Source organism: Benincasa hispida, chromosome 3, assembly GCF_027475165.1.
Source record: "Benincasa hispida cultivar pf3 chromosome 3, pf3_genome.v1.1, whole genome shotgun sequence".
NCBI lineage: Eukaryota > Viridiplantae > Streptophyta > Magnoliopsida > Cucurbitales > Cucurbitaceae > Benincasa > Benincasa hispida.
The window spans coordinates 37,038,663-37,059,352 of NC_143480.1; the positions used below are offsets into that span (position 1 = coordinate 37,038,663).

Here is a 20,690-nt window from a genome sequence, read left to right on the forward strand (position 1 = left end):
ATTTTCATGCAAGAAAATAAAATATGTGAATATATTTTAAAATTTATAACAAAAATATTATAGATAACAAAAACTTCACTAAAAAAAATCAACGATAAACTAGAATTGAGAACTAAATTTAAATTTATTGAAAATAAAGAAACTAAAATTGCACAATTAAAAGTATATATACTAAAAGTAAACAAATTTTAAAATATAAAGACCAAAATGGTAATTTAATTTAATAAAAATGTAATAATAATAATAATAATAATAATAACGAAAATGAAAATCACCCTTAAAATACGAGAAGTAACCCAACGTATGTGAAGCCAAAACCCTAACCCCTGAATCTCTCTCCATCGCAGTGGTTTCCTCATTTTCATCGACCGATCGAATCCGATGGCTTTCTTCTCCACTGTAAGGCGCGTTCTTAATGGATCTTCTTCTTCCTCCATTCTCCGATCCCAGTGGACTGCCGTTCGTCTCAGCTCAACTCTCACATCCCCAAGGCTCTTCATCAGTGGTACGTCTCGCAGAAAAAAATGAATGAGAATCATCTTGTGACGCCTTTCTTCTTATTTGGATTATTGAGAATGATTCGGAAATCTAGTATTGGAATCAATTTTCTGTTTGGATACTGAGAAATTTCTGATGTTGTTGGCTTACCCTTTATCTCTTACACTCGAACAATTAGTTTCAGAGCACTAAATGGAATCCAGTTAATCAGAGATTTTCTGTTCTGTTGCATACCCTTTATTTCTGGTCTCTTTTTTCAATTGGATGCGTCTTTTCCTATTTGCATATATGAAATTGCGTCACTCTTCAGTGGTGGGGCTTGTTTTGGTGTAGGAAAATTAGAAATTTATTCCGATCTTAATGATACTTGTCATTTATCAATACGTAGATTTGTGTGCCTGCTTGATAGCTGTAGCAGTTCCTGCATTGGAAAGTTCCTAGAATGCTTTGCCAATTAGAACAGAAGCACACTGCTGTACAACCTGTAGAACATATCTTGTTCAAGTAAGGTCGTAAGAAAGCTTTGCTAAGTCATTTCTTATGTGATATGATATGCCCTTTGCATTCGAAGGTCTGCAGTTTGGTTGACAAACCTTCCAAAGAATGAAGGGAGTAGGCATGATGAGAGTACTAAAACCAAACTCTCTGAAGAACGAATGGAGTAGTAAAGCATTGATAAACCTTCTCATTAGATAAAATTCATGAGACAGCACCCTCAATGCCTACATTTTCTATTAACAATTTAACACATTATGAAGCGATATATATTATTTTATTTCATGGACGTAGACCATTTTTAAATGCTTATGTTATGAAAGATAATAGATGAAGGTAATATGAAAATCATAGAAATTGTTCTTGTTGTAGTTGATATTAATGGATAGATATGATGTTTATCATAATCTAATATTCTTTATTAGGAGGCATGACTTGGATAAAGGGCTAAGAGATCATGGTTACAATCCATGGTAGTCACCTACTTGAGATTTAATATCCTATGAGTTTTCTTTATACCCAAATGTTGTAGGGTTAGACGGATTGTCTCGTGAGATTAGTCGAGGTCAATAAACTAAGTTGTTTGATCTGTTTTGGATCATGTATGCTTGGGAAAGTCTCACTCCTATAAAATGAACAGGTCTTTCAAGATTAACAACAGATGAGAAACTGCAGGAAGCATTCTCTTCCTTTGGTCAGCTTGTAGAAGGTTTAAAACTCTCTCTCCCTCTCTCCAATTTACAATTATATGAACATTTGTTGCGGAGTGCAACATATTGACATTGCCTCAACATCTGTACAGCGAAGGTTATAACCGATAGGGTGACGGGAAGATCGAAGGGCTTCGGCTTTGTATCCTACAACACAATTGAAGAGGCTGAGAAAGCTAGAGAAGAAATGAATGCCAAGTTTTTGGATGGGTGGGTTATTTTTGTTGATCCTGCCAAACCCAGGGAGCCCAGGGAGCCTAGGCCTCCTCCACAGCCTCAACCTGAGACCTCTGAATTCGGTATCAGAACAAACAAGACAATTGGTTGGTGTGGATGATTGCTTGCAAAATTTATGAAATCTCATAGCATTTGGTCGTTTTTTCCAATAGCATATGGTTGAATTTGATGTATGGCCATCATCCATGGGTACTATAGATAAAATTCATGAGACAGCACTCTCAAGGGAGCCTCAAAACTGCCAGAAAGAGGGTATTTTGGCCTTGGGGTACTTGTTATAAGTATGGATTTGGATCCAGAAAAGTATTTATTGACCTAGGTTTATTATTCATACTTTAATTTTTAACTTATACGTATTTTGTTATAGTTTTATATTTAATTATTCTATTTTGCTCTCTAATTTTCTGTGGAAAATGAGAACCTATTTTGGTATTTTTGTTTATATCTTAGACTAATATTCGAATGTAATATCACACCAATGACTAAATCAAAATATTAGTCTAGACTAGATTGCATGTTTTATTCTGCGGTTGATAATTGTTTATGCATCCGTTTGATAATCATTTATCATTTCTTCATTTTTCCGAAGTAAATGTTTGAATTCTTATCTTAATTCTAAAAATAAAAAATAATAATAATAAAACTTGGCCTTCACAACTTTTTAATGACAATTTTTGTTTATTTTCAAAACGTGATTTAAATTTTGAAAACTTTATAAGACAATACAACAAACGAATCGTAATGTTTTTCAGCTTTATTTTTTTTTTGAAAAAAAAAGGTCCTTTCTATTTTTTATTTTTGTCTCTTTTCTATGTTTGAAAAACTTATAAGTAGAAAGACTAAAATAAAATATCTTTCAAAGTAGAGAGCAAAAATGATGTTTTAACCTAAAAATACTGCATATTACAAACAAGATAAAACTTGATCCTACAAAGTGGGCTTATTAAATAAAGCGTTCTTGATCAAATAAAGTGTTACTTTTTTTTACAACTGCCAATTGTTAAAGACATTGAGCTTCTCTTTCTATGAATAACGATAGTAAATTATCAAGTGCAGTTGTAGCATATGCTGGGAGGAGTGTTTTGTTTTGTTTTGTTTTTTCTGGGCAAGAAAGTAACAATAAAACAACCAACTATACGAGTGAAGAAAATCACTTGGGGTATGGAATGCAAAAGAAAAGAAGTCGTATAAAATCACTTGGGGTATGGAATGCAAAAGAAAAGAAGTCGTATAAAATCACTTGGGGTATGGAATGCAAGAGAAAAGAAATACTTTACTCTTCCAACACTTTAGATACAAGCGAGTGTGCAAACATATTAACATCGTCTATGAGAAAATGTGACATTGCCCAACGAGAGATAACGCCTCCTCACAAAAAAAAAAAAAAAAGAGACCTTAGTAATGTCCACTAAGGGATCACTAAGAATAATAACAACCTCCCAACAGTCAGATTCAACCATGATGTGAGGAGTTTTTATTTGCCTTCTCTTGTTTGTGTATGAGATAAATGAATTCATGAATGGACATACCTAACTCCACAAACCATGATAGATACACCAAAACCCAACTAGGAAATATATACCAACTCAGCTTGGTAAGATTTGACATAAAAATAATGATTTAGTCTATGAACTTTTATTTGTAATATTTTAGGTCCCGTTTGGTAATTATTTTATTTTTTATTTTTTTTAAAATTAAATATATATTATCCATATTTCTTACCATGATTTGATCTTTCTTGATTATAATGATTGAATTCTTAGTCAAATTCCATAAACAAAAATAACTTTTTGAAAGTTACGCTTTTTAGTTCTCAAAATTTGGCTTGATTTAAACTATTGGTGAAAAGTAAATAATTTAGAGGTGAAAATAGTGTCCATAGATTTAATTTTCAAAAACAAAAATAAAATGATTACCAACCAGTGTCTTAAGCTTTTAACTTTGTGAAAATTTAATTTTTGAACTTAAATATGTAATAATTTTATTCATAATATTAAAAGTTAAATACATTTTTAGAATAAAGTAGATGCTAATGTTAAAAGTAAATGGACAAATTTTGAATATTACTAAAATAGAACAAAACTAAAAAATATGGGACCAACCTTATATTTTAACTTAAAATTAATTAATATGGATGTTGTTCAAACCTCATTTTGGTGCTTAAACTTTCATATTGTTTTTTCTATTTTCGATCTTGTACCTTTAAAATATTTATTTTACTCCTTAAATATTTCAATTTATTCTAATTTGATTATTGATTTATTATATATATCTTAATTCATAATGTCATAGGGTGGTCCCAAATCTTGTCGACAGGCCAACCGAATGAAAAATCCCTGGCCGATCTCCCAAGGCCGAGTCGAGAATGAACACTAATCATGAAACAATGGCCCAACCTATTAAACTTGGTCTTAATCGAGTCAAGACACGTGTCCCTCTTCTCTTTATTTTTAGTAGACTTAATGACACACACGTCAGTGAAAAAGTCTAATCCTCTGTGGATTCAATAAAATTTAAGAAATGATTTTAAATCCTATAATTTGAACTATGAAAAATGATTTTAAATTATTTATTTTATTTAAAATATTTTTACAATTTTGTGTTTGGATGATAATTGAAAAGAAAAATAAAGTTAAGAATTTACAAATAATATAGGCTTTTAAATATGATGTGTTAACTAAAAATTAGAACATGATAATGTTAATTAAATGATTTACTTTTAAATTCTATGAAATCTTACAAAATCATAACATTTTAATCAGAAAAACATTTTTTGTTAAATTAAAAACAGTATTTGAAATCACTTTAGATTTTAAAATCATTCTCATTCCTATATATACAAACAATGGAATTTATTTGAAATTCGTTATAAATTGAAATTCCACACAATCATGAAGTTTCAAATAAGTCGTAAATAAGACTCGTCAATCCTCACAAGCTTTTGAAATTTAAAATTTTGAATATATATAAAAAACCAATAGTAAACATTGTTTAAAATTTAAAAGCCAAATATAGATAGAAATTTCAAAGGTTTATTAGGGACTAAGGTGTAATTTACTATAAATTTGTAATTGGATAAATATATAATTAAAATGAATAAAAATACAACGATGTGTCCATGTCATCACGAATACGGCGTGTGTCATTCACTTTCCATTTTATTTCTCATTTCATAAAAAAAAATTTAAAATTTAAAATTTTAAAAAAAAATGTCATTTCCGTTGAAAACCCGTCGTTAACCTCCTTCACATTTTCACCTTTTTCATTTTTCTGTTTTTTTTCCCGAGAAAAATTTCCCTTCCAATGGACACCGGCGGCAAGGCTAAGAAAGGCGTCGCCGGCAGAAAAGGCGGCGGCGGACCGGAGAAAAAGCCTGTCTCTCGCTCCGTCAAAGCTGGCCTCCAGTTTCCCGTCGGCAGAATCGACCGCTACTTGAAGGAGGGCCGTTACTCTCGACGAGTGGGAACCGGCGCTCCGGTTTACCTTGCTGCTGTTCTTGAGTACCTCGCTGCAGAGGTGAATATTATACTACTTTGTTCTTCTCAGTTTTACACTTTTTGAATGTTTGTGTGTGCGAAATCAGAGCCTCTTTTTGATGGATTCAATGCTTGGATTTAAGTGCATTTTCTTTATTTCTTGTCAATGGCTTTGAATTTGATTTTCTTAGCTCTTTCTTTTCGGAGATAAAAATCCCCAATCTGATGGATTTAGGTGTTTTTTTAAATTCTATCTATTCTCTCTATGTGGTTTTGTATATATAAACAAGTCCATTCTAAGTTCTCGTACAATCTAGAAAGAAAGAAAAAAAATCACCTACAGTTTTTGTTTTTTTTAAAAAAAAAAAAAAAATGGAATTTAAGGTCTGTTTGGTATCAATTTCACTTTCACTTTCTTGTTTTTGAAATTTATGATTGTTTGGTCCACTTTTCCTATTATTGTTATCACGCTTTTGTAAAGAAACACTTAAATCTCTGGTCAAATTCTTAAAACAAATACAAATTTTGGCTTTGATTTTTGAAAACGATTATTGGAACGTAGATAATAACACAACATAGGAACTTTGATGGGTGAAAGTAGTGTATCTGAATTTAATTTCTTTTAGGTTTTTAGAAAAGAAAAAATTGAGTTGTTTTCGAATGAGATCTAAATTATTTTCTAATGTTACTGTTTATGATTTGGAAAATGATTTTGAATGAAAGTACTTTCAGAAAATGCATGGAAACTAAAAATAAAAATTTCATCAAACGCTAGTGATCAAAATACAGAAATTTGTAAACAAATAATTGGATGAAAAATAGAATTTTTCAAAAACAAATTCATTTTTTTTTTCAAATATTTAATATGAAAAATTAGAAATTCAATCTGGATAGATTCCCAACTGCCCCCGTTATCCGCTTTGCTTGCTTTTAATTTTTATAACTTACACAGGAGTTTGATAATAATACTGGAAGTGGTACACTTTTTTTTGTTTTGGGTGCAGTGGTGATTTAATATAATATTATTTTATTTTCAATTAATATTGATAATTATTTGTCAATTATTAATACTAATTGATTTCTTTTTTAGTACAATTGGAGGAGAGGGGATTTGTTTGCAAATTTTCGAACAAGGAATTATTAAGAATTCCTTTAAGCATATACTATCACCTATCAGTTTAAATACTGAATTATGCTTTAGGTTTTGGAACTGGCTGGGAATGCAGCAAGAGACAACAAGAAGAACAGGATCATCCCGAGACACGTCCTTTTGGCTGTGAGGAACGACGAGGAACTTGGGAAGCTTCTTGCCGGGGTGACGATCGCTCATGGTGGGGTGCTTCCGAACATCAACCCGGTCCTTCTTCGAAAGAAATCCGAGAGGGCGGTGGCAGCAGCAAAGGAGCCCAAGTCTTCTTCCAAGAGCACCAGGTCCCCCAAGAAGGCCTAGCTTTGCTTCTCATATGCCCCCACCCACTTATTTCTGTATTTAGATTGGACTTATCTTCATGTTTAGGACCACTTTATCTGTTTGTGCCTTTATATTGTAGGACATTCCTTTGTGTTCACAACTCAGTTGAAATAATGTAAGATTTAACCTTTCTTATGAATCTTTGTATCTTCCTCCACTAATGGGTTGATGTATTTGGGACATGGCCTTCAATGTATGGATTGAATGATTGGATCATGGGATGGATAAAATTAGACCACCATGCTATGTGATTTGCTCTTGAATATTTCTAGATGTCTAATGGTTTGAAATATGGAGATAATTAGAACTAAAATTGGAACTCTCATCAATCGGATGTTGGTAAAAATTCGAGTCAATTTAACCTTTGCGAGTCAACATGAGCATAATTTAATTGATTAATAGGTGAAAGATTCAGATTTTTCCGTCAATTTGTAATTGAAATGTTAATGAAAACATTTTTGGTCCATGGGAGAGAAGTTTGGAAGGAGATATTTGATGGTGAGAAAATTAAATATCTTGGTCCATGAGAGAGAAAAGGGTGGGAATTATTTTGTCTTTTTTCTGAAAAAAGAATAATTATAGTTACTTTCTTATTTAATTTAAAAAATAAATCATTTTAGAAAAAAAATTTAAATATATAATCACGAAAAATAACTTTTTAAAATGTATTTAAAACACTTTTCATGAAAAGAGTTTAAATAAAAATAAGTTTGTTGAAAAATCCTTGGTCAATCTAAAAATGCTATTAATTTACTAGTTTATACTCAGAAAAGCATACACAATATTTTTTACTTGTATTTCACATTTGTTAATACTTCTCAAAAACCGGTCAATAAGAAAAGAAAATTTAAAAATATTGAAAAAACAAAACCACTTCAAAATATATTGCACGACAAACAAAAAGAATTAAATTAAACAAATGGTAATGTTGAGTTGAACTCAAAACAGAGGATCTGATTTTTAGGAATGACTTGGAGTTAGAATTCCCTAATCCCTAATGATATTTCTGCCAAAAGAAAAGAAATAAACATACCAATTCTCAAGTGTGGAGAATTAGCTAAAATGAGCCTAATTCGACCAACAATGTTACAACCTCGAAGTTAGAGAATAAGTGCACAGATATTGACCACGAGGATAACTGATTGAAGAGAGAGAGAGAGAGATCGGATGGGATCAATGATCATGGAACCCAATAAGACTAGTAGAATAGAAAGTATAGATTCATTACAATAGGCTTTAAAAAAAAATCAAAAAATAAAGCCATTACTCTAACACTAGTATGATAGCTGTGTAACATATTTTGGTTCAATCCTTGATACAATCATTTATCAGCATCATCTTTTCCCTAACATATAGCAGTGTAAATTCAAGTATGAAAGCATATTAACAAACCATAGAGACGACGAACTTTTTCCCTTTGAAACAAAACCAATTTCGATGAAGGCTTTCCAATGTATTATGATGTGAATGTAATCACGATTACAAATTTTGCTTAGAGGTGACTACCGCCTCAAGCTCTCCACAATGTAGTCTGCATAGAGGTTCCTGCATTAAAAAAGAAAAAGAACAAACACAATCATTCATTCATCAGATCAAAGCTGGCTGTGCTATTGGTGTTAGAATTAATATTATTAATTTTATTAATGGGTAACAATGTAAGTTGTTAATAATATGTATTGTTATCCTTAGGTGAAATAAGTGGTATAAGTGGTCTAATTAGGACCCATTAACTTCCAATTAGAGGTGTGACCCGCTGAGCAGATATGGGCCCATTAACTTTAGCAGATTGTGGGAAACCTTATAGTTAATCTATAAATACATAGTTATGGTGTTCCTTCACTCTCCTATTCCGTATCTAATAGTGAGGTTAGCCCACAGGTCCAAGTTACACAAAATCTGACAACCCTACTCAAGCCCTACTCATGGATTAGGTATTTCACATAAGGTTGTTGATTTTGGCTTACACCAGGCATGGATCCTTTATTGATCATAATAGACTAAAGTTTATTCTAACAATTTGTATCAACAAATTACAGATGCGGGAAAAAATTTGCATTGCCTCAGGGTAACAATTGCTTACATTGAGTGTTTGATGGCCATGAAGGCATCAGCGGCTGGCAGAAAGTCATTCACAGCTACCTCCTTGTTCTCATTCTTCTTGTCTGAATAGTTTTGTCAAGGAAACATTACAAGATGAGGATAAAAAGTTATAAGGAATGATTAGGATGGTACTGTAAGGTATCAAACTAATTTTAGGATACAGTCTTCAAAGAAGCGGCGAATCTCAGCCAATCGATGTGGTGGGAGCTCCTTGATGTCATTGTAGTGACGATATTCGGGATCATCAGCACAAACTGCTATAATCTTGTCATCTTTTTCACCCTGTATTAATTAATTATAATTAGACCTCTCTTATTTAAGAAAAATAAAAGGTAGCATTTATTCAAGAAGAGTTACCTGGTCAATCATAGGCATAAGGCCTATAGCTTTAGCCCTCAGAAAACATCCAGGAAGAACTGGCTCCTAGAAATATTTCAGAAGAACATCAAGTGAAATATGCAGCATATTATTACAAGTGCAACTTCCATTAAAGAAATAATTGTAGTCATACCTGCATGATGACCAAGACATCCATGGGATCGTTGTCCTCGCAAAGAGTTCGAGGAATGAAGCCATAGTTATGAGGGTACACAACAGATGAGTAAAGAATCCGATCAACCTGAACAAACGTGGGCCGTTTTATCGAACTGATGACAGATAAAATCCAACACAAATACAGGTCAGCGTATTATTACCTTGATCAGACCAGTTCTTTTGTCAAGTTCGTACTTCACTTTGCTTCCTTTTCCTATTTCAACCACCTGCATGATGAAAATTAATCAAAACTCATCAATTTAAGCATCAATATTCTAAAACTTTTGTAGCAGCTAAAGTGCTAATATAAGAAGAAGAGAACAGGGTAGCAATTAAGAATACTGATCCGCCACTTGAACATCAATGTCCAACTATAAAGTTGTTATGGTTCAAGCCTCATGGCAACTCATGAAATTATATCACATACTAATATAACCATTTTAAAAGAAAACAGATATTATGGAATTCAGGACAGCATCTTACACAGTTGAAAATCTTTGGAGCATCAGGTCCTGAATTAGAATTGAAAATTTGTTTATTAGTAACTCATTCTAACTATAAAATCTCAGCCACATAAAAGGTACAATAAATGACAGTGAGGTATATCGCATACCTATTTCAAGATCATGCCAGGGATGTGCAGCAACAGACCTCCTAGTCATTGATGAAAGTATTCTCTCATTTAGTGGTGGGTGTGGGGAAGGATGAGCATTGTTTGTTGTTCCATTTGGTGAAGGAGCCATAACAGCAAGCTGGAAGTGTAAACAGAAAATCAGCACATTTACTTTCAAAAGAAAGTTCAATTTGAGGATGTATCTTAAGACACCCTATAAAGCATACATTTCCAAGCACGTTATTCATTTAACATCAATACTTATAGCAGACCAGTATAATCAGAAAAGGAAGTTTGATCAAGATATATAAATTTATATGTCCCATGGATGTAACAAGTGCCTTACACCATCAAGTTTATACTAAACATCATCATAAATAGAGAAATGAATGAAGTTTACATTAAGCGTGAACATATTTAAGAATTACTGACCGGCATATGAAAGATATGGTGCAAGGAAAAGCCCAATATCTTATACATGAATGGAATTCTGAAGAAAGAATGCATAATCAGAAGTGCCTATTAAAACTTTAAACATCAAACGCTATCCAAAAGCTAATGCAACATTAACAATGGAAAGTGGAGATAGTAGCACCATATTCGTCGTGCTCTTTTGCAGGTTTATCAGATTCGACCAGTCAACATACTCGTGATCATAGAAGAAGACAGAGTACTAACTTATATTGCAACATCAACTTGCACTTTCAAGAGTAAGAAATCAGGATCAATAATTGTGAAAATAATAATCGAAACAAAAGTCCATTCAGGGGTATTCAAAAGCAACACAGAATACAAAGTCACGTCTTCTTCTTCGTAGGTCTTATACATTCACAAACGGAGACACTGATCCTTCAGATTCATAAATTAATGAGCATCATCATGATTATTGTCATTGAACGATAACCGAAATATCAGCAGTACCATCAACTTCACAGGTCTTCAACAAAACACACGTGGCAATTGACATTGCCCCTAAGGAATAAGATTTAAAAAAAAAAAAAAATGTATGTTGATTTTAGGTAGAATTAAAAACGATAGATCCAAAGACCGCGTGCTTATTGACTAGATTGCTACGTCCACAACTTTAAATATCAATATTCATAACTTCCAGATACGAAAAACTTCCGTCAAGCACTCAAGTACGAATTCATTCTCTCTTTTCTATATTTTAACCCTACGGTTTTCGTTTTGACTATCTGCTTAGTTTCTCTTTAATCTCCGCCCCTCTGCCTTTCTGCCTCTCTCAGGTAGCCATCTAAGCGGAGTAACAGTTATCAACGTTTTCAATACGACACAACACAACGCCTCTTGTAGCCACAGATTCACAATGCATTCATAAGTAGATTACCGGCAATAAATTGGAGCAAAAGAAACTAAACAAACAACGATCGCCTGGATCTATCAGACCAGCACCTTCCATGCAAACGAGGTAGAATAAAGATAGATATATTTAATAGAAAACAAACTCCATTAATCACAATATAGTTCAAGAGCAGTCAAAATCAGTCATCCGCTCCCGTAACTCCATTCAAAAACTTTCAAACAACGCCGCAAGGAGCCATATGGCAAACAAACAAGATTCAAGATTCATTCCAGTGTGGATCTCCACGAGCACAGAGAGAGCCAGAAGCAAGAACTAAGAAGAAACCGAAAGTAAAAGCTGGAGATATTGAAGATCTAGAGCTCAGAAATCGAACCTGAAAAAGCTTTGGAGGAGAAATGGAAATGGAAGGCAAAAACCGAAGCGCGGATCTCAATGCAAGAGATTGAGCTTCAAGGAAGAACAAGCAAGAAATGCTCTGCAGGAGAGAAAGCAAAGAGGAGCTGTACGATACACGTTCCCGCTCTCTTCCTCTTACACCATTTTAAAGGGAACGAAAGAGGAGAGAGAAAGAACAGAGCAGACAAAAGCGAAAATTCTCCAGTTTCTTCAGCGAATTAAAAAATGAAAATTCAAAAAAGGAAAAAATTATTAAAAAAAAAAGAAATAAAACAGGAAATAAAAGATGAAATCAATTTAGATTCTAAACTTTCTATTTAATCAAATTCGACGCCCAAATTCATCTGACCTTAGTTCAATTTTGTTTGACCATTAATCTTAACGAAATCCAATGTTAAAATCTTCAAAAACTCCACAATTTTAATAAAATAAGGATTTACACAAAAAAAATAATAATTTATCTAAGACAAATATTAATTATAACTTCAAATGACAAAATTGCTGACAAATATGTGAGTGATATCATATTTATAAATAAATTAGTTTATTTTACTATATTTGAAAATAGTCCTATTAATTATAAAATAATTTTATCAAAATTCATTCATTTTCAAAAAGGAAAAAACAAACAAACAAATGAACTCCTCATATTTTTTCTAAAATTTTATCAATTTTATATAATACATAAATGTAAAAAAAAAAATTAAAAAAAATATCAATTTACATCCCTAAATTTTGGTGGTTATATCAATTTAGAACAAAAACTAATTATCTTATCAATTTAGATGTTGAACTTTTTAATTTAAACCTCAAATTAATAATTATATCAATTTAAACTCGAACTTTTATAAATGTATCAATTTAAATATTGAATTTTCATAAATTTATCAATTTAAATCTTATATTATATTTTATTTAGATACACATATAAAAGTTTAAGATTTAATGATATATTTATGTAAATTCGTGATTTAAATTAATATAATTATTAGTTTGGAGTTTAAATAGATAAAAGTCTCAAAATTCATAAATATAAATAGATATTTATCCAATTTCTCTTAGTTATAGGGTTAAAATTGCAGTCATGCTTTACCGAATATACCCATTTTCCTTTTATTTACCATTTTTTTAATTTCAGATACAGTTGTTATTCGTGAGTCAGTACGCGTTGTTTCGGTCCGATGACTGGACTGGGACCCACTAAGAAAACGGAGGTTTTTTTTTTGTTAACGGTCGTGCGGTGCGGTGCGGTTTGTTTGGTTTGATCCAATGGCGTTACCGTGACCGTTAGCTTAAGCGTTGGCCAAGCCAAGACGGTGAGGAGTCTTTATTACGTGTTTGGTTGAAAATTCATAAAGCAGCATTTTCTTTTTCTTTTTTTTTTCCTCCGTTTCCTCGGTTTCTTTTTTCATATGACGTTTTCATCATTAAAAAAAATTGAAATAAATAATTTAATATAAAAAATGAATCGTATTTCATATTGTTATTGTTTCTTGATATATGTTTTATAGAATTGAATATAAAAACTATCAAACACGCCATTAGTTATTATAGATATTAAAAGTATAAAATTTTTATAATTTTTGGAATTTTAGAAATGTTCGTAAGAAATTATTTATAAAAAAAGGAAACAAGGAATAATAGACATTAATTATTTTTTTAAAGGAAAATTAAATTAAAAATGTTGTTATGAATAGGCATTTAAAACTTCTAGCAAATTTAGTTCAACTTCAATTGATATAAGTTTTAGATATCTATTACATAGTTACTCTAATCATGTTCTCAAATTGGGTTAGATTGGTTATATTTATAGCTAAAATTAAATACTACCTTTTGAGTTTTTTTCATATTCATTGATATGCTAACGTTTTATTTTTACTATTTTGAAAATACAAATGCATGTTTGAAATGACTTTAAACACATAAAAGGTAATTCAAAAACACCGATCATTTTTTTGTTTAGTGATATTTTTAGATGTCTTTCAGGATTTTATTACAATATTTCAAGAGTTGGATTGTATTTTAATACGATATCTAATTAGGTTATTTGTATTTGGTTCCCTTCGTACATATTTCATCAGGTTAGATTAATTCACGTCATCATATTTTTTTATATATGATTTTTTTGTTCAACAACTGCAAAGGTAAGTATCAAACAATTGACCTATATAATAATAATTAATATCTTATCTATTGAATTATTCCCAACATGACTTTAAAAAGTAAAGTCTCGAGTTTATGTGCATTCATCAAAATTATTGGACAACATAGTATGACTTAAATGATATAAGACATATATTATCGATCAATAGGCTGGATGTTTGAATTCCCCACCATACATATTGTTGAGCAAAAAAAAAAAGGCAAAATCCAATCACAACGAAAAATTTTAAAAGCTAGATAATGTTGAGTTTTGACAAAATATTAGAAGAGCAATTGTCTCAAATTGAGAATCTTCAAGAAAGTTACGAGCTCAAAGCACAATAAAAGGAGTCTCATGACTTTAGTTTCAAATCATTCTAAGTTGTGTGTGCTAACTCTAGTTCAATTTCATTTATGTAATCTCTAGTTTGAAAGCGAGAAAAATGGTATGAGTGGTACAAACTTTAAGAGAGCATTACTGGAATTAAAATAAAAAAGGTGAAATTATTATGTGTGATTGTAACGATTTTTTATCATAGAGGATTGCTTTTTGGTGGATTGTGGCTTTTCTTCGGTTTTAGAGTTTTTTTTCTTTCATAAATTCTCGTATTTCCATGTCGGTTGCTTTATTTTAATTTCTCGCAAGTTTTTCAGTTAAAATTTATTTAAATTAATGACTATGTTATTTTTTTCCTTAAAAATTAGTTAGATTTTTTTCCTTCCAAACTAAATTATTAATTTCCATATTCACATTGAAATTAATAAATGATAAATTTATAGAGGTCTTTTCATATATAATAAAATGACCAACTTATTTATAAATATAGTAAAATGACAAAAAATTTATACTATATCATTTTACAATATTTTCAAATATTTTGTTATTTAAAATATTTTCTGATTTTCTTATGTTTTATTTATATTTATAAAATACAGGGGAGATATTGATTAATCCATAATATGTATATTTTGTCAAAAAAAAATCTTAATATCTATATATTCTCTATGGATATATATATATATAGATGACATCAATGAATGGATAGATATTTCAAAAGAAGTAATATTTGGATGCATTTCAGATATCATCTATCTTTATGTATTTTTTTTTACCAATTGCATCTAAAAAATATTAAAATATTTTGAAAAAGAAACAAAATTTGTTACATAATAAATTATGATTGGACAATTTCAGGATGAAATTTGCACTAAATATTTTTGTCGGTGCTTGGGTGGACCGTCACTCGTGTGCAAAGGTACAATCGCATAAAGAAAAAATATCTGGCAATCGGCGGTTAGTTAGGCGACAATGGACGTCTCCTCCAATTTTTTACGAGAATATTTCAATTTTAAATTATTTGTTTTTTTCCACGTGAATCCTTTTCAAACTACAATTTACAATTATACTTTACGCTGAATACTTTTTTTTGCTTAATATAATGTTTTCGTATTTACATTTGGCATATTTTAATTAAGCAACAATTAGTCAACATTTGAATTAGTAAATTCAATTTGTTATCTCTAAAAACCATATAAGACCATTTGCATTAGTCTCAATATCTTTGAATATTTGAATATAATATTACTAGTTCATCATGTTGAGTGAAATATAATTATTCAACATTGAAAAAATTCAAAGAAGTCATGGACTCTACTATAAAAAGAGATCATGTCGGTTTCAAATCATCCTAATTATAAACATTTTGAATTTGAGTGTATGAATTCTTATTAAATTTCCTTTTGTATTATTTAGTTTGAGAGTGGAATTAAAGAGTGTGAGCAATATGAATTATTTTTATGTGATTTTAATAATTTTTTACATAGTAAAATTTTTCTGGTTCGCGGTTTTTTCTCCGGATTGGAGCTTTTCTGCATTATTTCTTGTGTTTCAACTTCTTTTAATTTTTTTTGCTTATTATTGTGATAATATTGGGAGGCCTTTCCTAACATATACTATATGCACACACATATGTTCCAAAAATTAAAGTAATTTCATTTTCTCAGGTTAGAAGGAAAGAATATTTTGTACAATCTACAAGGAGAAAATGTATACAAATAAGAGATTAATTATTTATGAAGAGATTCTATACAAAGAAGAGATTATTATTTCCGAAGAGACTCTCTAATACTGAAATATTATTATAATAGTCTAGAAAGAAACGAATTATTGAAAGTGTGTGTAAATTAAATAAAAAGAAAGACGTTATAGGAGAAAGTGAAAAGTGGAATCAATTAGAGGGAAAAAAATGTTGTAAAGAGAAATTTTGTTGGTGTATTTAAGCTAATTAGTAAGAAATAACATGCATAAAGAGATTAGTAAGGATGTATTGCGGAGACACAAACTACTTAAAAATGTCATAATTTAGTGGATAAGAAAATCAACTACCATTTCAAATACAAGTGGTTTGACCTTCGCTTTACAATTATTGAACTAAAAAAACTGTAAAAGTAAGAGAACAAAAACACTTTTCTTTGGGTAGCAAAATACCCGACCAATTACTCTCTAACCATCTCATCATGAATGAGGGGAAGAATACTTTATGAAAAACATCTTTCTCGATCAAAGAATAACCATGAAAGGAAGATAAAGCTGCTAAGACATAAACAAATTTGTTCTCCTATCCAAGGATCTGACAAAAAAAAGGAAGGTACTAACACATTTCCAACATACAAAATTATTGGAACCGGCTACCCCTGAACGGTGAAATTTGACAGTAACAAACAGTCATGAATGGCAGTCGTCAGAAATGTGGAACCTGCAAAACAAAAACTCGTTACAGGCTGAGTCGTAGATCTCGCTCTCTTTAAGACGTTTCGCGGCTCTGCCTAAGTGTGCAAATAGTTCAATTGAAACGTCACGTCGTCCCCACGATAAAACAGCTTGAATAGATAATACCGTGACCGATCAGAAACTCACACCCTTTAGACTGACTTACTCGGAAAACTTGAACGGAAGAAGGAAAAAAAAAAAGAAGCGAGGGAGAAAGGGTGATAGGAAATCGTGTTATGTCTCACTGCCAAAAAGGCTTGCGCCTTTTATAGGCCTCGAGGGCCAACAGACGATGACACAGAGAATGCTAAACTAGAGAACGTGCAATTTTGCAAAATACATGGAGCCACAGATCGTGCATGTGCGCACAGAGGATTACCTGGCCAGCTCGCGAGCGACACTTGTTGGTTCAATTTCGATTGAAAAGGAACAAAAATATTAAAATAAAATAAAAAATGATCACACACGTGCCTCGCCCTTATCCATCTGGACGGAAGGCAGCGACAGTGTGTGCGTGTGGGATATCCACCGTACCCACATTGGTCTATCTCTCTATTCCCTCTAAAATACAAGTATCCCTTGGAGCCCAAACCCAAAGTCCAAGATGATTGTATATAAAAGAGAGTTTACTTCCCAACCTAAGCAATGTGGGATTCTCAAAAGAAAATTTTCCTTTTTTAAAAACTCAAATTTTCACCAACAATCCCCCACTTGAAAATTTAAAAACATGAGAAAAGAATTTTTCATCAAGCAATATCAGTCTAAACAACACTGTGTATAAGCAAAGGTGTCTTACGACTTGAACCTTTACATAATGTAGATGATTCAGAATAAACTAGGTAACCCTTGGTTTTAAACTCTATCTCTAACAACATCTCACACACAGTATCATTAGAGTATAGTTTGAAAGTCCGTGCTTTAAGGCATAGCACGTGCATTCCAGTTTAGTGAACGCTCTAAAGAGTTTGCCTAAAAACTCTATAGGAAGCGACCTCCACTTCCACATTCACATAGGTGAGTCTATCAAGAGTACTCCTATAGTTGGGTACCCCACTTGACATCAAGTATAGATCTCATTAAGAACTAAGTTCAACTTTTCTTATGCTTCAGAATATCATACTTAAACTCTAGGTCATAGGAAGGGGACTCTGTGTTAGTTTTAGCATGATTCACTTTATGTCACTTGTGATCAATTATTATCCGTTGAACCTGTTTCTTGGGATCTCTAGTCTACAGGTTGGGTTTTCCTTATAGTGATTCATCTTTCTATAGGCATTAGTCTCATCCTTTCTGAGGTTTTGAAAACCTTCTCTCTGGCCAATCCTTTCGTCAAAGGATCTGTCAAGTTTTCATCTGTCCGTATATGATCTACTCTAACTACACCATTGGTGAGAAACTCTCTAATGGTACTATGCTTACGACGTATTTGTCGTCTCTAATAACGATTTTTGAACTTTTGGGAGTGCTGTAGTACTATCGCAATTGATCAATATGGCTGGCACCAGCTTTCCCCATAGGGGAATCTTTGATAGCAGACTTCTAAGCCAGCTTGCTTCTTCACTAGTTGTTGCTAATGCTATCATTTCTGACTTCATTATAGATTTAGCTAAAATAGTCTGTTTCTTAGACTTCCAAGAGACAGCTCCGCCTGCTATATTAAAGATATAGCCATTTGTAGCATTTGAATCATCCAGGAGGGAGTTCCAATCAACATCGTTGAATCTTTCTAAGATAGTGGAATTTTTTTTTATAATGTAATCCTAGGTTTTATATTTTCTTCAAGTACCTCATAATCATTTTTATAGCATTCCAGTGCTCTATATTAGGCCTGCTTGTAAACCTACAGAGTAATCTTACAACATAAGCTATGTCAGGTCTAGTGCAGTCAGCAGCGTATCTAAGACTGCCTAAGATGCTCGCATACTCAGATTGATTAACATTGTCACTAGTGTTTTTGAACAACTTAACACTAGGTTCATAAGTAGTACATGATGGTTTACATTTAAGGTAATTATATTTCTTTAGAATCTTTTCTACATAGTAAGATCGATCCAAAGAAATTTCCTTTTTAGACCTAGTCACTTTTATGCCTAAGATTACACTTGCTTCTCCTAAGTCTTTCTTGTCGAAGTTTGCACTCAATGTAGATTTCACATCATTTATGACGTGCAAGTTCGACCCAAAGATTAACAAATCATCTACATATAAACACATGATATAGTAGAGATTATTTTCAAAATTATAGTAGATGCATTTGTCACTTTTATTAACCTTGAAACCTTTAGATAAGATTAAGTTATCATAATTTTCATGTCATTGCTTAGGAGCTTATTTCAAATCATATAGAGATTAACTATATTTCAAACTTATAGGAGAAGGTATCAAAGAAGTCTATGTTTTTTATTTATCTAAAGCCCTTTGCTACTAACCTGGCTTTAAACTTGTCAACTATTCCATCAGGTCTAAGTTTCTTCCTTAAGATCCATTTACACGCTATTACCTTCAACCTAGGGGTAGGTCTTCTAAGTGTCAAGTCCTATTTGACTCAAAAGAGTCCATCTCATCATTTACGGCTTATTTCCATAAGTTAGCATCTGTAGAGGACAAAGCAGATTTTAGGTCTTTAGGATATTCTTTTACATTATAAATATGGAAGTCATTCCCAAAATCCTTGGTGGTTCTAGTTCTTTTACTTCTTCTAGGTTCTGGGTCGGCTTCCTCTATAGGGGTAAGATTCCTAACTAGGATTAGAATACTGGATCCCGAGCTCCCACTATTTCTCGATTTAAAAAGAAATCTATCCTCAAAGAAGACGACATCATTTGACTTGGTTTACTAGGTCATAGAATCTATGGGTTTTACTAGTTAGCTTTCTTCTTTTAAGGTTGGGAATCCTTACAAAAGCTAGATATCCCCATGTTCTAAAATATGACAAGTTTGTTTTCTTATTCATGAGGATTTCGTAAAGTGAAATTGTGTTTTTAGTCTTTGGTATTCTATTCAGGATATACCACATGGTAAGGGTGGTTTCACCCCACCAATAAAATGTGGCTCTTGAACTAAGTAAAATAGCAACTACTAGCTTAACTAAAGTTCTATTTTTCCTTTCGACTTTTTCGTTCATTTCAGGAAAGTAAGGTACATTCTTTTTGTATATTATTCCATGTGAGTTAAAGAGCTCATTAAAGCAGTCTAAGTCATACTCAGTTCCTCTATCACTAGAAAGTCTTTTAACCTTTCCATTAAACTGATTTTCTACTTCAGCTACAAATAATTTGAAAGCATCAAACGCATCACTTTTCTTTTTCAGCAAGTATACAAAAGTGAAATCAAAGCAATCATCAATAAAAGTAATAAAATATCTTTTACTGCTCCAAGTCAAGATGTCATCAAATTCACATAAGTCAGAATGAATTAAATCTAGAGGTTCAGATAGCCTAAGTATAAATTTATGCGGAGTTTTAGTTATTTTAGCCTGACTACAATACTCGTATTTATCAAATTCATTTATGGATAACTTAGGTATCATTTCCAGCCTAATCATGGTACTAATTAATTTCTTATCAACATGACAAAGTCTAACATGTCAAACATTCAAAGAACACAACATATATATAGAAGATTTCATTTTATTAATGTTTAAATTTAATATGAACATTCCCTTAGTTGCATACCCTTTCCCTATGAATACATTATTCTTAATAAGGGTATATAAATTTGTCCCTATGGTTTGAGTAAATCCGACCTTATTGAGAAGATAGCTTGAGACCAAGATCTTTCTTATCTCCGGAGTGTGCAGGGCATCCTTCAATGTGAGGGTTTTCCCAGAGGAAAGCCTTAGCTCCATCTCACCGATTCCAAAAACTTTTGTTAAATGGTGATCCCCCAATAGAATATTCTTATCCTTAGTTTTAGTATAAGTTT

The 20,690-nt window shown here is 31.8% G+C and overlaps 3 protein-coding genes across 3 annotated transcripts; 2 read left to right on the forward strand and 1 right to left on the reverse strand.

Moving 5' to 3' along the window:
- Window positions 1-278: 278 nt before the first annotated feature.
- On the forward strand, window positions 279-2,340 carry LOC120072760 (RNA-binding (RRM/RBD/RNP motifs) family protein). The gene is made up of 3 exons (XM_039025239.2): window positions 279-505; window positions 1,634-1,702; window positions 1,796-2,340. The coding sequence occupies exons 1-3, from the start codon at window positions 382-384 to the stop codon at window positions 2,038-2,040; spliced, it is 438 nt and encodes a 145-aa protein (XP_038881167.1). The 5' UTR covers window positions 279-381; the 3' UTR covers window positions 2,041-2,340.
- A 2,713-nt stretch (window positions 2,341-5,053) lies between these two features.
- Window positions 5,054-7,026, forward strand: LOC120072871 (putative histone H2A.4). Its single transcript, XM_039025397.2, has 2 exons — window positions 5,054-5,456; window positions 6,618-7,026. Exons 1-2 carry the CDS (start codon window positions 5,244-5,246, stop codon window positions 6,864-6,866), a joined length of 462 nt encoding a protein of 153 aa, XP_038881325.2. The 5' UTR covers window positions 5,054-5,243; the 3' UTR covers window positions 6,867-7,026.
- A 1,038-nt stretch (window positions 7,027-8,064) lies between these two features.
- Window positions 8,065-12,200, reverse strand: LOC120072522 (soluble inorganic pyrophosphatase 4-like). Its single transcript, XM_039024903.2, has 9 exons — window positions 11,832-12,200; window positions 10,135-10,273; window positions 10,005-10,033; window positions 9,683-9,748; window positions 9,499-9,606; window positions 9,345-9,410; window positions 9,149-9,269; window positions 8,968-9,049; window positions 8,065-8,432 (listed from the first exon to the last, which is right to left on the reverse strand). The coding sequence occupies exons 2-9, from the start codon at window positions 10,262-10,264 to the stop codon at window positions 8,390-8,392; spliced, it is 645 nt and encodes a 214-aa protein (XP_038880831.1). The 5' UTR covers window positions 10,265-10,273; window positions 11,832-12,200; the 3' UTR covers window positions 8,065-8,389.
- Window positions 12,201-20,690: the final 8,490 nt, after the last annotated feature.

Coding starts and splice junctions, on each gene's coding strand:
- LOC120072760 (XM_039025239.2), top strand. CDS start 382: ATGGCTTTCTTCTCCACTGTAAGGCGCGTTCTTAATGGATCTTCTTCT. Junction 506..1,633: donor CCCAAGGCTCTTCATCAGTG/GTACGTCTCGCA, acceptor TAAAATGAACAG/GTCTTTCAAGATTAACAACA. Junction 1,703..1,795: donor CTTTGGTCAGCTTGTAGAAG/GTTTAAAACTCT, acceptor ACATCTGTACAG/CGAAGGTTATAACCGATAGG.
- LOC120072871 (XM_039025397.2), top strand. CDS start 5,244: ATGGACACCGGCGGCAAGGCTAAGAAAGGCGTCGCCGGCAGAAAAGGC. Junction 5,457..6,617: donor TTGAGTACCTCGCTGCAGAG/GTGAATATTATA, acceptor ATTATGCTTTAG/GTTTTGGAACTGGCTGGGAA.
- LOC120072522 (XM_039024903.2), bottom strand. CDS start 10,264: ATGGCTCCTTCACCAAATGGAACAACAAACAATGCTCATCCTTCCCCA. Junction 9,270..9,344: donor TTATGCCTATGATTGACCAG/GTAACTCTTCTT, acceptor TAATTAATACAG/GGTGAAAAAGATGACAAGAT. Junction 8,433..8,967: donor ATGGCCATCAAACACTCAAT/GTAAGCAATTGT, acceptor TTTTTAATGCAG/GAACCTCTATGCAGACTACA.